The sequence below is a fragment of the Corvus moneduloides genome, chromosome 2 (assembly GCF_009650955.1).
Source record: "Corvus moneduloides isolate bCorMon1 chromosome 2, bCorMon1.pri, whole genome shotgun sequence".
NCBI lineage: Eukaryota > Metazoa > Chordata > Aves > Passeriformes > Corvidae > Corvus > Corvus moneduloides.
Window position 1 is genome coordinate 119,232,459 of NC_045477.1, and position 15,036 is coordinate 119,247,494.

Consider the following 15,036-nt stretch of genomic DNA (forward strand, 5'->3'; position numbering starts at 1 on the left):
ATTTTTACAACTCGATTCTGTTGGTTTGGAATTATTTTTAATAATCTAGATACACAAAGTTGTGCAATACCTTGCTTATGATCTGTGGTTATTGGAGGGGTTGGAAAGTCAAATGTAGGCAAAAGCTTTAAAAAATTGCTCTGATATGGATGCTCTTTTTTATTTTCAATAATAATGTGGGATTTATATGGAGTCAGGAAATTTGTATTGTTTCTTGCACAAAGTTTAGTCTTGACTGTACCTCAGCATCTTTAGTCTATCAAACACCAAGATTGTTCTACATCCTACTGAGTGTAACTTTCAGCCTGGTTTCCTGAAGAAAAAAGGTCCCAGTGGATTGCACTGCCAATTCTCTTCCTCCCCCTCTGCCCCTCCATACAAATTTAGCTGTTCTTCTCCCAAAAATTTAAATAAAAGACTCAGAATCACATTAGTAAGCAGAGAGCTGAGTTATGTGAATATAATGTAGATCTCTAGTTGTATAATACAGGTACATACAAGAGTTTATTATACCTGTTATGCCTGTTCAAATTATAAGTGTTCGAGAAAATTGTTTAATACAAATTCTCAGCACACGTTCTGTGGTAACCTGACCACAAAAGGCCAGTGAAGTGTAGGAATTCATTGTTTTTAAACATTCTACTTTTCACAGAGAACTAGAATTTCATCTCTGAAATGGTACAGTACCTTTGCTAACGGCTTGCTGCAGTCTAGTGGAGCTGATAAAGTCAGAGGAGGAGCAAGAGAACTGCTGAAGTTCTGCTAAAGTTCAAATTAAGAAACACTGTTGTTGTGATGCACGAGTTTACCAGGAATCCAGATCATCCTCTGAAATGAAAGATGCAGAAACTGGTTATGGAGATGGTCCAAGAACCTAACAGTTGTCTCCTTTTTTCCCCTAAAGGGGAAAAATAATGGCCAGAAACAACAGTAAATAAGTAATATTTCATGGGTCCATTCTTTCCTGTTGCACAGTATTAGGCCAGGCTGAGGAATAGTTGTAAAATGGAAAGAAAGGTGTAAAATGTCATTTCTCTGCCCGGTGGTGTAGAACCAATTCTTGCAATTATCTGCCTGAATTTTCCTCCTCCCTTCCCATATTGTCTCCCTTACACATCCTGACAGCTTAGATGTAGGCTGACCTTGCTGATCTTATTCTTCCAGGTCCTTTTTCTGGGAAGGTGACTGTACCTCTAGACCTGTTCAGGAAACAGCCTTCTGGCCAGCACAGCTTTGCACTGCACAGCAAGGCCAGGGAGAGCAGCTCGGAGCCAGGGCCCGGGCTGGGATCCATTAGTGCAGAGGTACTGCTGGGTTTGGGGTGGATCTTTTACTTCAGGAAGTGCTTGGGAATGCTCATCTCGTGCTTTGGACTTGTGGCTGAGTCAGAGCAGCCTGTTCTGCTTGCAGAATATTTGTGTCTTATCAAAAGAATTGACTCTTGAGTTTGGCTCAGCGAAAACCTTAAAGGAATATCAGCTAGAAAGCGTGTCCTTCTTGCTTGACTGGGCTTCTGAGGTGGTGTTTTTCTGTCTCCTTAGTTCTCCTTTATAGAACCCAGTGAGCTGAAGGCACGGCAGGTCTCCTCTCCAGTGCTGGCCACCAAGATCGAAAAGGATCGCACTGTGATGCCCTGTGGGACCGTGGTCACCACTGTCACTGCTGTGAGAACCAAACCTCGTCTGGAAGGGAGATCATCCCCTCTGAGCACAGGTCAGCATGTCCAGATCTTCTTGTGTTCCCTCCCAGGCTTATCCATGGGCACTGGGAGAAGCACTGGGGAGTGGGATGTCAGGAAGGCGCTATTTTCCAGAGTGCTCTGATGTGTTGGGGTGGGGTTCTTGTTCGTATTCTCCAGAATCAGGTTTTTAATTTTCATGAAAACTTGTTTCTTACAAGAGGAACAGTTAATGCTGCTTCTAATACATGCTGTAAATTATTACCATGGTGTGATAATGCAGAAGGCCTGGATTTTGGTTACATCACTCTCAGAGGTTTGCTGATGACAGACCATCCTGTGCCTTCTAACCCTGATCCATGTTACCATCTCTGGTGAAGGTTGGTGTTACCTGGTCACAAAATCCTTCTCAGCCTGTCCTCCAGGAGCAGATTTTCCAATTTTTCTTGGGAAAATTATAGGAGTAAAACCTGTGAACAATCTTGGTGTGAAGTCTCACAAATATCTGTGTTGTTTTAAGTTGTTAAAGCAAATCTTCTACTTAAGTGGGTGTTGTCTAACGTATTACAGTAGGAAATTTAAAAAACAATAAGTTCTTACACTTCAATGGCCTTTTGGGGTCAGGCTTGCCACAGAACATGTGTTGTTGAGAATTTCTGTTAAACAATTTTCTCAAACACTTATGATTCGAACAGGCAGAACCGGTACAATAAATTCTTATTAATGTAATAAAAAATGTCTTGACCAGTTCAAGTAACCAAAAAACTTGGTCCTCAGATTCTCCTGTGAAAACTCCTGTTAAAGTAAAGGTGACTGAAAAGGATATCACTGTTGAAGCCCTCCACTCTCATGGTGCTCCAGTCAGCAAAACTTTGTCATCTTCAGATACAGGTAATAAAAATGTTTGAAGCTGCTAAGCAGAACATTTCTCTGTTCTGCACATGGGATTAATGTGATCCTGTTAAAATAACAGCCAACCCATACAGCTGCTGCCTGTCAGCAGCACTGAGATGTTTATGTCACAAAGCACTGTGGTTTGGGGTATGGCAGCTTTGCAGTAAAAGTCTGGTTTTAATAGGCAATTTAAATTACTGGTTTTGAATAAGTAACAATGAGCTGTGGTTTGGAGCAGGGAGGTGACTGCAGAAAAGCCAAAAGTAAGTCTTTACTCTTATTTTTGAATGAAAGATGCCTCCTTTCTTAAAGGCATGGGGGATGCTGCACTAAATTAAAACTCTGTGACATGTACCTCTAAGTCCCCTGTGTCTGAAGAGAAGGCAGAGGCTGGACTGATGTAAGGAAGATTCTATCCTCTTCCTAGCCCTGCCACTGGGCTTTCTTGGGGTTGCTGTGCCCGTTTGTCCACCTTCCTAAGTCACCTGGATACAGCTGAAGTGCCTTCAGAGTGTCAGGTGACACTGACAATAACTTTAATTATAAATTCACTTTGAATTATATACAGACCTGATTTTGACTCTGGGGAATTTACCTTTTCAAGTTGCAGCTCTAAATCTTCAGCATATTTTTCAGCCCTGTGTGTGGTCACCACTGAACCTTTCAGTAGCTCTGTGGGCAGCAGCAGTGACAGCTGTGACCCAGTGTGGCTGCCAGGGGCACCTGGGGTGGAGTTCAGTTTGCTATGTACAGATCTGAGTGGAGATGGGACAATCTGGAGATGATCTGGACTGCTCCTGGCACAGTCTGGAGGTTTCTGAGAGACACAAATGTGTTGGGCAACAAATATGGGGAAGGGCAAGAAGCAGTAACCATGAATAGCTGTAAAAGCACTTGGATCTTTTCCTATCTGTAAGATAAGAAATATTCAGATACCATGAAGCAGTGTGGTATTACTACATCAATTTGGGAAATGTTAAGATAGTGCAAGACTTCTGAGTTGACTCTCTTGAGTGTTTATGGTATTAAAGACACAAAACACTTACTGGAAAAGTCATCTGGAGACAGCTTATTCCATATTGTTACAGACAATGTTCTTATTGGGAGTGCAGGGGGATTTCTGTGAAGTGTTTATTGCAGGAAGAATTACTCATTAGAACAAAAGCCAAATGAAAGAAATACAAAGAAGCTTTTGGTATGGCAGTAGGGCGGGTAAAAGTTACTACAAACATCATGGCAAAATAGCAGCAAGCACTCTGGAAATATGCTGTGTCTGTGCCATAGTTCTGAGTGATGACAACAATAAGAATTAATGCAGGGGCTGAGGAGATGGAAGAAGTCAAGGTTTGAGATGAGTGTGCAGACATGCACACCCCTTGTGCACACATACACCTAAATTCCAGGCCTCATCTTTTATTGCAGTAATGTCCCAGTCACAAAAGGCACTGCTCAATTTACTTAACACTGGTGCTATTTCTCCCTCTGTTCTTTTGTTGTTGTTAAAAGTCTTGCCAGAAAAGTCCACCTTAGGCAGTCGAACATGGGGATTTTTGTCTTGTTGACTTTCTTAGCCTTGTTTGTTCCTGAGCTTGATGAATTTGATCAGTGTGTATTTGCTGTGCCCAAAGCACCTGTGTCCTAGGTGGCAGAAAGGGCCATGCTTAAAAATAAACTTGTGTTTGTCACTAAAGAGCATTTTACACAGAAGATTTTATATTCCTGTGCAGTGGTTGGAGAGGAAAAGGGGGTAGAATTGACAGGTTTTGGAGGCAGCCACTTTGCCTTCCCCATCCTATCACACTGTCGTAGCAAATCTGGAAATGCTGAGGGGGGACGTCTGGAAAAGGAGCCAGATAACAAAAAAACTACCTGAGGAAGTAGCATCGTGTGCCAGCCTTGTGCCATGTTAGAACTACGGTTCTTCATGACTGTGGTAACTCACGATGTCCCCACTGTCACCACAGGACAGCAATGCACTGAAATAATGGGATGTTTTGTCCAGGCTTCCAGAACCTCCTTTGTTCTTGTGGAAAGGGGTTGTAAGTGCCACTTCAGTACCTTTTCTCCAAAAATGGGCGACAGGAGGGAAGGACAAGCCCTGATGGCCGGGTGGTGAATTGGAAGACGTTTGTGGTGTTTATGCCATTTCTGTGAAATTTAAGTCAAGGACAAACTCTGCCTGTCTCTGCTCTGTTTTTTCCTGTTCTTCCTTCTCCTCTCTGAAATAATCCTTTCTTCTCAGAGCTGCTGGTACTGAATGGCACCGACCCTGTGGCAGAAGCAGCCATTCGGCAGTTGAGCGAGTCTGCAAAGCAGAAGCTGAAGTCTCCTCGAAAGAAAAGCACCATTATCATATCAGGGGTGTCCAAGGTAGAGCAGAAAACAACCCTTAGAGTTAATGCTTAGTTCTGTAAACTAAGCATGCTTCTTCTGTCTCTGCAGAATCCAGTTTTGTGTGCCAGGTTATTTCTGTAACTTGTTTCAAGTTAAGCCAAATCAGGGTGTTGGGTTCTGATTGTTAGATTTGACAGCCTCACTGAAATGCACAGTGTCCTTGGATAGGAGTGGTGTTAGGGATTTGGGAAAATCAGTTTAGGTGAGAAGAGAGGATAATCAGTCCTTCTGTGTGTTTCACCCATGTAGGAAAAATGCACAGAAAAAGTATGAAAGGTTTTTCTATTTATTTTTCAAAGCTGTTAAAACCCTTTGAAAAAACTCTGGTTCTCTGGTCGCTGTTCCAGAGGGTGGGCAAACAAGGAGACAAGATGAAATGCTCTGATGTTTATTTTCTTAAAAGGACCAAAAGATTCTCTCTGTATGCTGACACTTCATTACAGCAGCACATATAGGCAGTCCTGTTATTTGTAGTGGGGCCAGGGGTAGGTGGAAGGCATTTACTTAATTCTTTTTTTCACTCCTTTGGCCTTTACAACATGATTAAAACTTTGCTAAATGCTCCTCTCCTTTAGTAGAGCTAAGGAAGCTTCAAGGGATTTGCTGATGGTCCTAAGCAATACAAGTGTAAAGAGTTAAAATAACTCCTGCAGGGAGGCTTGTTCTTCTCCAGGAGGATGACTTGTCAGTGTTGTCTCTTCTTTCCACTGGGCAGACCTCTTTATCTCAGGACAGTGAAGCTTCACTGATGATGGACTATGCTGCAGCCATGGACAGCTCCTGCAGGGAAGCAGATCCACCCACTGTGGAGGAAGCTGTTGCAAAAATCACCTCTGATGAAAAGCAGTCGTTGGGTGCTTCAGAAAGAGTCCCTGACACCGACCCACAGCAAAGCACCCACGAGGCCTGGGGTTTGGAGAATGGCAGCCAGCAGTGGGACACCAGCACACTCTTAGACCAGACCTCTGAAGAAATATCTGGGAGCTCATTAAGTGTTTCAGAAACTGGGAGCATGAAAAAGTCTAAAGGTACGTCATCCTCACTTCCACTTCAGCAACTGCTTTCTCTACAGAATTGGCTGCAGTAGTTCATCCTTCTTATTGATTTTTTTGTCCTTCAAACTCCTGTGATTGTGGTGTTGGTTGAAGCTGTTTCACTTGCAGGTCTGAGCCAGCTCAGGCTTTCTTACCCTCCCCTCCACGAGGAAACAGCTCATCCTTAGAAGCTGGCAGCTCACTATGCCCAACTCAGTTATTTAGGAGAGAAATAACTAGTCACATTATCAATTCCTCAAGGAAAATGGTGTTCCTGTAACCCAGGACTTGCCCTATATTAGCAGCCCCATTACCAAGGTGAAAAATGCAGGGATCCTCAGTTGCTTTCCAATACATTCCTCCTCCTCCTTCACATCTCTGAGCACAAGGCTCCCCTGCCCTCACTAAAGTGTGTTCAGAAAGCACCACAGCTGAAGCAGAAACTGCCTGGTGAACAGATTCTCCCATCATTTGCTAAAGAAAAAGAAATAAAAGGTAATTTAATAAGTAAATAAGGCATCAGATCATTTTTCTTAGGTAGTTACACACCTGAATAGCTGCAGTTTGAAAATGTGTTAGGATTCTTTGTGTTCACTTGATAAATCCAGTAACCTCTGAGCAGTGGTTTGTGGCTGTGTGGTAAACTCAGGGGCTATTAGCAAGTCTTACAAAGGGGCCAGTACAGTGGACTGTGCCCCAAACAGGCACACAGGTTCCACCTTAAAGTTGCAGAAATACTGTGTTTTTCACCCATATCCACCTCTCTTTTGCTTTATTATTTTCTGTCATTTCCTCATCCAGAGATCCTGAAAATGGCTCACTACAAAACCTCCCTATTTTACTGGATTATCACCCCCCCACACACAGGGCAGACACTGGAGCTCTTTGTCAGGACCCTCCGTTAGAGCATCGAGTTCTCTGGCCTTCCCACAGCTGTGCTGCTCCACATCAGAGATCAGGAGGGTACTGCAACAATCCCTGCCACACACATGCTCAGGCACTGGAAAGTCTTGGGTGTGTTTGGGGTGAGGGGAGTGGGTTAGTTGTCAAGGGATTTGTCTCATTTTGGAGCCTGGAGAGGTTTAGGAAGCTGCATGAGAAACTGCGAAACCTCCGGACTGTTTTCAACGTGTTATTCTAAAACAAGCAAGTGGAAGTTTGTATGTGAGTTGTTGTCTAGTTGTGGGTTTCCCTGTGCAAAGAGATCAGACTTCTAAAGATCGTTTTTACACAATTCAGCGTAAGATTGATAAAACCACAGAATATCTCTAATTTGAGAGAGTTGTACCATCTTGAAAAAATACTTGAAAAAAACTGTCTCAAATCCCTTTCTTTTATACACAGATGTCTTTGTGGAAGCCTTGAATCTCTGCTTTGTCACAGCTGAGTAGCTTTTATGGAGTAAGATAGGAAAACATTTCAACCCCCCTGCCTTCAGTGAGCTGTGAATAGTTCAAGGCTTCTGTTTGTCAAATGCTTTCCCTTAAAAAAACCCAAAAAAACAAACAACAAAAAAACCCACCACAAAACCGCAAATGCAACAACAAAAAACCCAAACACAGCAAAAAACCCAAACAAAACCCCTTCTGCTTTGAAAAGCCTTTTGTGTGTATTTATGTCTTAAAGTTAGCACTTTTTTTTTACTCTTGCATATTTTTAGTTGGTTGGTTTTTTACCTTTCTGACTTCCTCTTTCTTACTCGGTCCCTTTTATAAACTTAAGATGACTACTATGCCAGCCAGAATTAATTACCTACACAGTAAGTTATTTTTGTCTTTTTTTTTTATCCCTAAGAAAATGTAGCTTTACAATGAGACACTCATTGTAAAAACTGAAGCAAAAATTAGTTTGGCACCCATTTTCCTCTTCCCCCATCCATTCCTTTTCTCCTTCCAGAATTACCTTCCTGTGCTCAGGTGTCTTAGCAGACCAGTCTGCTGTGGCAAATCATCCTTCTGGTGGTCGTGCTGTCCAGGAGGGTCACACAGAGAGGGCAGCAAGGATGGCTTGGAGGGATGCTCTACATTCCTAATCTCTCTCCATCATGCCCATTGCTGTAGTATCTGGTAATCAGTCAAAATCTGCTCATGCAAACCCATAACTGGATATAGATATTTATTCAAAATTTATTCAAAAACCTCCTGCTTACAGTTTTCTAGATGAAGGTTTTCTAGCCTAACTTGTAGAGCTACCGGGATCTCAGGTATTGACAAAACCAGCAGGTATTTACAAAACCACCTGTGTAAAAACTGTTTTGGAAGTTGGGAAGGAATGGAAAGTGATCTCTCTTCATATCCTTGTAGATGTGGAAGGAAATCCTCCTCCCTTAGCACAAATGAGATTCAGAAGTGATCCCATCCCCACAAGCATTTTCAGAACACCCTACATTAGTGCAGTGAGTTCGTACAGTGCTCTCTGCTCATCTCCTGGTGCTGGGGGCAGGGCTGGCACATGGATCCTGTTGAACTGGAGGCATAAGCATGCAAACAGCACATAAACCAGCACATAAACCAGCATGAGCACTGCCAGGCTGCTGCCCTGCCCTGCCCTGCCTCCCTCCCAGGGCTGCATGTCTCCACAGCAGCCAGAGCCACTGCCAGGCAGCACACTCCAGACTGGCTCCAGACTGATGGGCATGTGGCAAGCTTCCAGGCAGCAGTGACTGAACACCAGGGAGCTCTCGTGTCGGGGGGCTGCTGCTTGTGCCAAGCCTGTGTTGCTCTCAGGGAAGCGCTGCCCACGGTGTTTCAGCTGCAGGGAGGTGTCCCAGGCCACCGGCACAATTTTTGGGACATTCTCAGTTTGGTGCTGTTTCCTGGTGTGGCAAATCAGTCTGAATGACAGAATGGATGGGACTAAAAACCTGCTTAGGGATAAACCCTTGTGTCCTACTGCTGCTGGCAGGGCTTCAGCTGCAGCTGCCAGGGCTGCTGGGCAGAACAGCTGCCTGCTCAAACAGGAGCTGCACAGCAGCGGGGCCTCTGCATCCCCCCAGCCTCTGCACATCAACAACTGTCGGTGTCCTGGGCTGGAGCACTGCTTCTTTTATGCTGCTGACAACAGCTTGAAGTGGTACTGCCTTGCCAAAAAGATCAATCAGAGGCTGATGGGAGAGCAGTCAAGATTCAAATCCACGAGTTCTGGTTGCTTTCAGCTGATTTCTGCTTCCCATCCCATTGCGCCCTGTGAGGACAGTCTCAGCAGCTGCCAGAACAAACAGGCTGGAATATCCTCCCAGGTGCTGAGTGCTTAGCCCTGAAAGTACGAAGTAATAAACCCAGTACATGTTTGTGACTGCTTTGGTGTGCACAAAGCAGCATCTGGCTGCTATCAAGTACCTGTTCTGCAGCTGTCACTGTGCAAAGTGACACGCAGGCCTTGTCAGGTCCTTGGGGGACAAACATTTAATTCTAGCTAGTGGCAGTGTCCCGTGCAAGAACTGCTCTGTGTGTTGCTTTTTGTGTCCATTTGCAATGGGAGGAAAAGCAGAATCGAGACCATGCTATGAGAGGAATTAATAGCTGAACTGAGAAAGGATCAGGAAACCTGATAGTGGTGCAGGGAGGAGGTGTGGAAGGTTTGCTAGGAAGGTGATTGTCCCCACATACAAGTCTGACTGCCAGAAGCTCTTGGGCTGGATTGTCACCTGGCTCCTGCCACCTGGGACAACACCCTTGCCCAATTCCATACGAAACTGATGCTATTTTAACACAGAGCTGATGTCCCAACACCAGGCTGAGTGGTGCTGGTAGCCTGGAGCAGTGTCCCTGCCAGCTGCACATCAGGCACATGGGCACACATGGAAAGGGAAGGTGGAATTTGGCAGAATGGCTGCACAAACAACCCAAGCTTGCAAAGAGAGGAGTAGTGAGAGCTGCTGTTGGCAACATGAGTCCCTGGTGAGATGACAGCTGCAATTGCCTTGGCTGCATGCTGGGTTTGACATGGGGTCAAGGGAAGGAACACAGCAAAATAAAGCAACTTAATTTACCGCAGGAGGGATTTGGGCAGACTTCTGAACCTGTTGGAAGCAGATGTAATATTATTTTTAATCGGCTTGAAGTGCATTGCTATTCCTAACAGGACTTTAAAATAGCAAATGCTTTGTGAGTGTTACTCTGGGTGGTGCTGCCGAATTTGTACAGAACACCTGCTGCCTGGCTTGTACAGAACCACTGCACACAGGTTTACTGCCAGGTACTGTTGTCCTGCACTTCAAATTAAAATGCCACCTTCACTTCGTGGTGCCTCACGGGCTGATCTTCACCTCCTTTGATCTCTGAAACAACAAAGAATAACATTATTTCCTCTCTTTCATCCTTTTTATAAAATCCTTTCTACCTTACTGGTTGGAAAGATTGGATGTGCCTCTTTCACATGTGAGAGCCCCGGGTACAACCCACCCCAGTTGCTGTGCATGTGTGTATGACCACTAGCGTGGCCTCCAGGAAAGCATTTGGAACTAAGTGTAAGGAAGGAGACTTCCACAAGATTGGCTTAAATCAGAGCATCAGCTTTTCTCAGTCATGCTGCAATTAAAGCTGAGCTTCAGGAGGACAGCAGCCTGTTCTGTCTAAAGTGTCCTGCACTTTCTTCCTTCCACAGGTGGGATTTTGAAGAAAAGCGCAAAGCTGTTTTTCCGCCGGCAGCATCACCAGAAGGACCCGGGAATGAGCCAGTCCCACAACGACCTGGTGTACCTGCAGCAGCCTCTGTCAGAGGAGAGCCGCAAGAAGGGGGGGACACTCTCACGGATTCTGAGCAAGAAGCTCCTTTCCAGGAACAAGAGCAAGAGCAAACTGAACGGTGCTTCGGGAGAGCCGTACCTATAAACCCGAACCCTCTGCGATGGGATCCTTGCTCACCAGTTGAGCACTTGTTTACAGAGCAGTACTAGAGAATACAAATATGGCTGATGACTTGCATAAAAGGATGTTCACTATTAACAGTGGTCTTTTTGGTTTATTTTTCCAAAATGCTTTTTCTCTCTGATGATGAAGTCGCTCCTCCAAATATGAGCAGTGCTGAATGTGTCCCGACAGCTTTTGGAGGAGTGTGGTTTATTGTGGAAGAGGAGGGAGGAAAGGGAATGGTGCAGGTGGGGACCAGGAAGGCACCTGGTGTCCTGGGGTGCAGTGGGAAGAGCATTCCCAGCAGGTCAGGGTTATCCTGCCCCTGTGCCCAGCCCTGGAGGCACCTCTGGGGTGCCGTGCCCAGCTCTGGCTCCTCAGCCCAGCAGGGCCAGGGAGCTCCTGGAGCGGGGCCGGCGGAGGCTGCGCAGCTGAGGAAGGGCCTGGAGCAGCTCCGTGCCCAGCACAGGCTGAGGGAGCCGGGGCTGCTCAGCCTCGAGAGGAGCCCCAGCTGAGAGGGGCCCTCAGCCCTGGCTGTCCCTGGCTGCAGGGAGGGCTCAGGGCAGGGCCCGGGCTCTGCTCCGGGGCCCGGCAGCGGCACCAGAGCCACGGGCAGGGCCTGAGCCCGGCAATTGCCCTGCACAGGAGGCAGAACTTCTTTATTGTGCAGTGACCAAGCACTGGGACAGATTGCCCAGAGAGGCTGTGGATTCTCCCTCACTGACTCCAGAAGTGTTTGGACACAGCCCTGTGCCCTGTGCTCTGGGATGGCCCTGCTGGAGCAGGGAGGTGGCACCAGATGAGCCCACTGTGACTTCCAGCCCGAGTGATCCTGTGGGGAGGACCCAAACGTGATTACCTGGTTTACATCAACAGGGAGCTCAGAACTGAAACATCACACCCACTTACATGTGACTGAACCTCTACAGAGAGAGAAGACACCACTGTGCTCCCTCACTGCAGCCTGCAACAGTAGCAACTGATTTTTCTGGTCAGCCTGCAAGGGAAGACAAAAAGGGGCCCAGATCCAGTTTGTGTTGTAATTTGGAAGCGCGTAAATGTTCAGAAGCAGAAGGAAAATGCTGACTCTGATATCCTGCTGTAATAACTGTAGCCTGCTGTAATCACTGCTCGGCCCGTGTAGGTGGAGAGATGCCTTTGATATTAGCCATAAATCAATAAATTATGCAAATACCAATACTAGCATATTGTTCAATGCTCTGCTTAAAAAAAGTTAGGCTTAAAAACCAGAACTTTTTTTTTTTTTAAATCTACTTGAGTCTACTTGCAAACAAAGTATTTGCAAAGTCTTACATGTAGCTTTTCTTCCCTGTGTGAGAAGCTTTATTGCTGATGCAAAAACTCATCTTAGGGGCTCTTAATTCCTTCTCCCAAGTGCTTGTTAGACAAGTACATAAACCATCATATCAAATGCAAAGCTAGGAGCAATAAGTGAATAGAGCGTAGTTAACCCTACAGTGCTTTTCATTGGATAGCTTGTCTTACTTGCCAAACACACTGAGATCTTAAAAAACAAAATTGTGAAGAAAGCTTTTGAGAAAATAGTAATTCCCTTAGTTCAGTTTCTAGATCTACCAGTGTTGTCATGTGCTGAGTGGTTGGTCAGATGAGTTTTTTAACCTTTTTTTCCTTGCTTAAATACTGCAGCTGGCTCCTTTAGTCTAAAATGAAAAACTGATGGAAGTAAAGGCAAAGTTCTCATTTTGGCTGTTAAGAAGAGTAAAATGTCAGTATTTCACAGGTACCATCTTTCATGCTTTACCTGTACTTTTCCATCGTCTACATTCCTGCTGAGGACAAAGGGCCAAGCCTGTTGTCTTCAGCCAAGAAAAATATCCATTCTTTCCAACTAAATTACTGATGTAAATGGATGAGAGACCTTGTGCCTACTTTGCCAACAGTGATTTTTTTTCCCTGGCCCCTTTCCTCTCTTTAAGCTATCCAACACTTTGGCTTTCAACTTAAAGCATTCATCAAAAATAGAAACTCACTGAAGAAATACATTTCAAACTTCTGACGGACTCAAGGTTCCCTGGTAAATCAGTATCAGAGTAGAGGGGCTTTGGTTTCTTTTTTACCAAGAAAATGTTAGAACTGAACTGACAAAATCTTTTAACTGTTAAAAAATACTGTTTATGTGTCACCTCCTAAGATCACTGTGGTTGTACAGTAGACCAGACTATCAAATAGTTGTACGTTTAAGCATGCTGCTTGTTATGGAAACACTTGAAGGCATTTTAATGTTCCTCATTTTGAAAATTGGTTACAAATTAATCTTTTGGAGCTGTAATGTGCTTACAAATCCCAGTTCAGTAACACAGGTCTGTCCAGCTTGAATGTGCCTGAACAGTTTTGTTTATTTCTGATTTAATACAAAGTAGAAGCTTTGTTTCTTCATTTGTTCTACAGTGGTTCATGATGTGAGCATTAAAACCCCTGATGTCATGTTCCCTCAACAGACACTTTTCCTCTTGATTTTACCAGGAACTCTCTGTGTTATGGGGCAGGGTAGGGGTCAAGTCCCTGCCATTTTTAAATGCTCAGTCTTTGTTGCTGAAGGACAAAACCACAACTGATCACTGAGTTCAAGAAATCCAAGTGAATCTGTGCTCCATGGGTAGCACATCCATACACTAAAAACAAAGAGCTGTGGAATTGGGAATGTAGAGGCAGCATATAACCTACTTGAAGTCTTCTTAAATTACTGAACTGGGATTCTAATTTACAGAAGCTTTAGCACATGCTGTAGAATGGGGTGAAATAGGACTGAGTAACTTGCAGGATACAGGAGTAGGGTTTGCTTGTAGCTTAACCCAGAGGATGGATACACATGAAAAAAGTGGGGGTTTGGTTCATCTTAAGGTCTTGATGATCACTTGAATGCTTGCCCTGATGGTGGGAATGAAGAACATTCTTTACTGCAAACTGTGTGAAGGTTTGGGCTCACATGTGTTGAGAGAGAATGGATTCTTCAGATGAAGAGAGCAAGGCATTTGGTGTAAAAAGGGAATCTTGTTTTTTACTTGCCATCACTCCTCAGGAAAATAAACATTGTTTGGTTTGATGTTGGATCTCTGTATCTGGGTGGTGTGTTCCTCACTTCTTACTCCTCAGCAAATAATTTATGTCCTGCTGTAAAAACAAGCTCAGGCACTAAACACAAAGAGACAATTGATTTGCTCAGTCATGACAACCCCAAAGACCCACAATATGGAATCCCATTCCCTCCTTAGGTTGTCATTTAAGATCAGGAGATCTGAGGATGTACATTTTTTGTGTATCTGGGTCAGTGTGAGCTGGATCCTCACAACCTGCAGGATCCACACTGCAGGTGTGGGTCAGAAAGACTGGATTTGTCAACTGGCACAAACAACACCGTGATGTGTCCTATGCAGTTTTGTGAAGGATACCAGAGGGAATCATCTGTGTTTTGTAATTTGATCCATTGTTCAAATGTCTGGTTATTAAAATTTTAAAGAATTTAATAACTACCCACTTGACCCATAGATAAAATCTTTACATACTATTACCCTGAAAACTTATTTACTGCCTTGCAATTTAATTATGTCAGAACAGTAGATTGGAAACAACCTGTGAAATACTAATTCCTTTTTGTCCCTTTTCTCACACTTTTGTGTTTCTGGGTGTTCTGTACAGCAAAGAAGGCATGGTATTTATTTCATGAGGACTAAGAGATGAAGGCTTGCTTTTCCTTTCTAAAGAATTTTTCTGCCCATAGCTGAAACTTCTTAATCTGTGTTTGTAGTTTTGCTTTATGATGTTTAAAATTTAAATTTGCCTCGATGGAGACAACACCTATCCTCACCTAACCAAGATTTGCCTTGGCTTTAGTGTGAATTTTGACTGAGTAAATAGTACAGGAATTAAACTGCTCTTTGTAGATTAAAGCAATAAAACTACCTAATATCTCCAGTGGGAATACAAGCTAAGTAACTTTAATAAAGTGATGGAGATCACTTCCAAAGTCACTTCAGAAAGGAGGGGAGGACTTTATCCCTAGATCCCTGGTATTTCATATCCTACTTGCCCGGGAAGAAATTACAGTCATTTCCTAACAATATATAAAACTTGGGAATCTGAGGCAGAAGGAATGCAGGGTGGGAAAAAGTTCATTTTGAAAGCGAAATACCTTTGCAAAACAACT

The 15,036-nt window shown here is 44.2% G+C and overlaps 1 protein-coding gene across 2 annotated transcripts in view; it reads left to right on the forward strand.

Moving 5' to 3' along the window:
• The window catches only part of C2CD2 (C2 calcium dependent domain containing 2), a 31,959-nt gene extending 21,013 nt beyond the window's left edge, over positions 1-10,946 (forward strand). Inside the window, exons 9-15 of one of the 2 annotated variants that reach the window (XM_032101074.1) lie at positions 1,165-1,304; positions 1,542-1,713; positions 2,456-2,569; positions 4,815-4,942; positions 5,682-5,994; positions 7,723-7,759; positions 10,606-10,674. In XM_032101074.1, the coding sequence (XP_031956965.1) occupies positions 1,165-1,304; positions 1,542-1,713; positions 2,456-2,569; positions 4,815-4,942; positions 5,682-5,994; positions 7,723-7,748 (893 nt within the window). In that variant the 3' untranslated portion in view covers positions 7,749-7,759; positions 10,606-10,674. Of the gene's footprint in view, positions 1-1,164; positions 1,305-1,541; positions 1,714-2,455; positions 2,570-4,814; positions 4,943-5,681; positions 5,995-7,722; positions 7,760-10,605 lie in introns of both variants that reach the window. The other variant, XM_032101073.1, reaches the window with a different exon arrangement.
• The last annotated feature ends 4,090 nt before the right edge of the window (positions 10,947-15,036 follow it).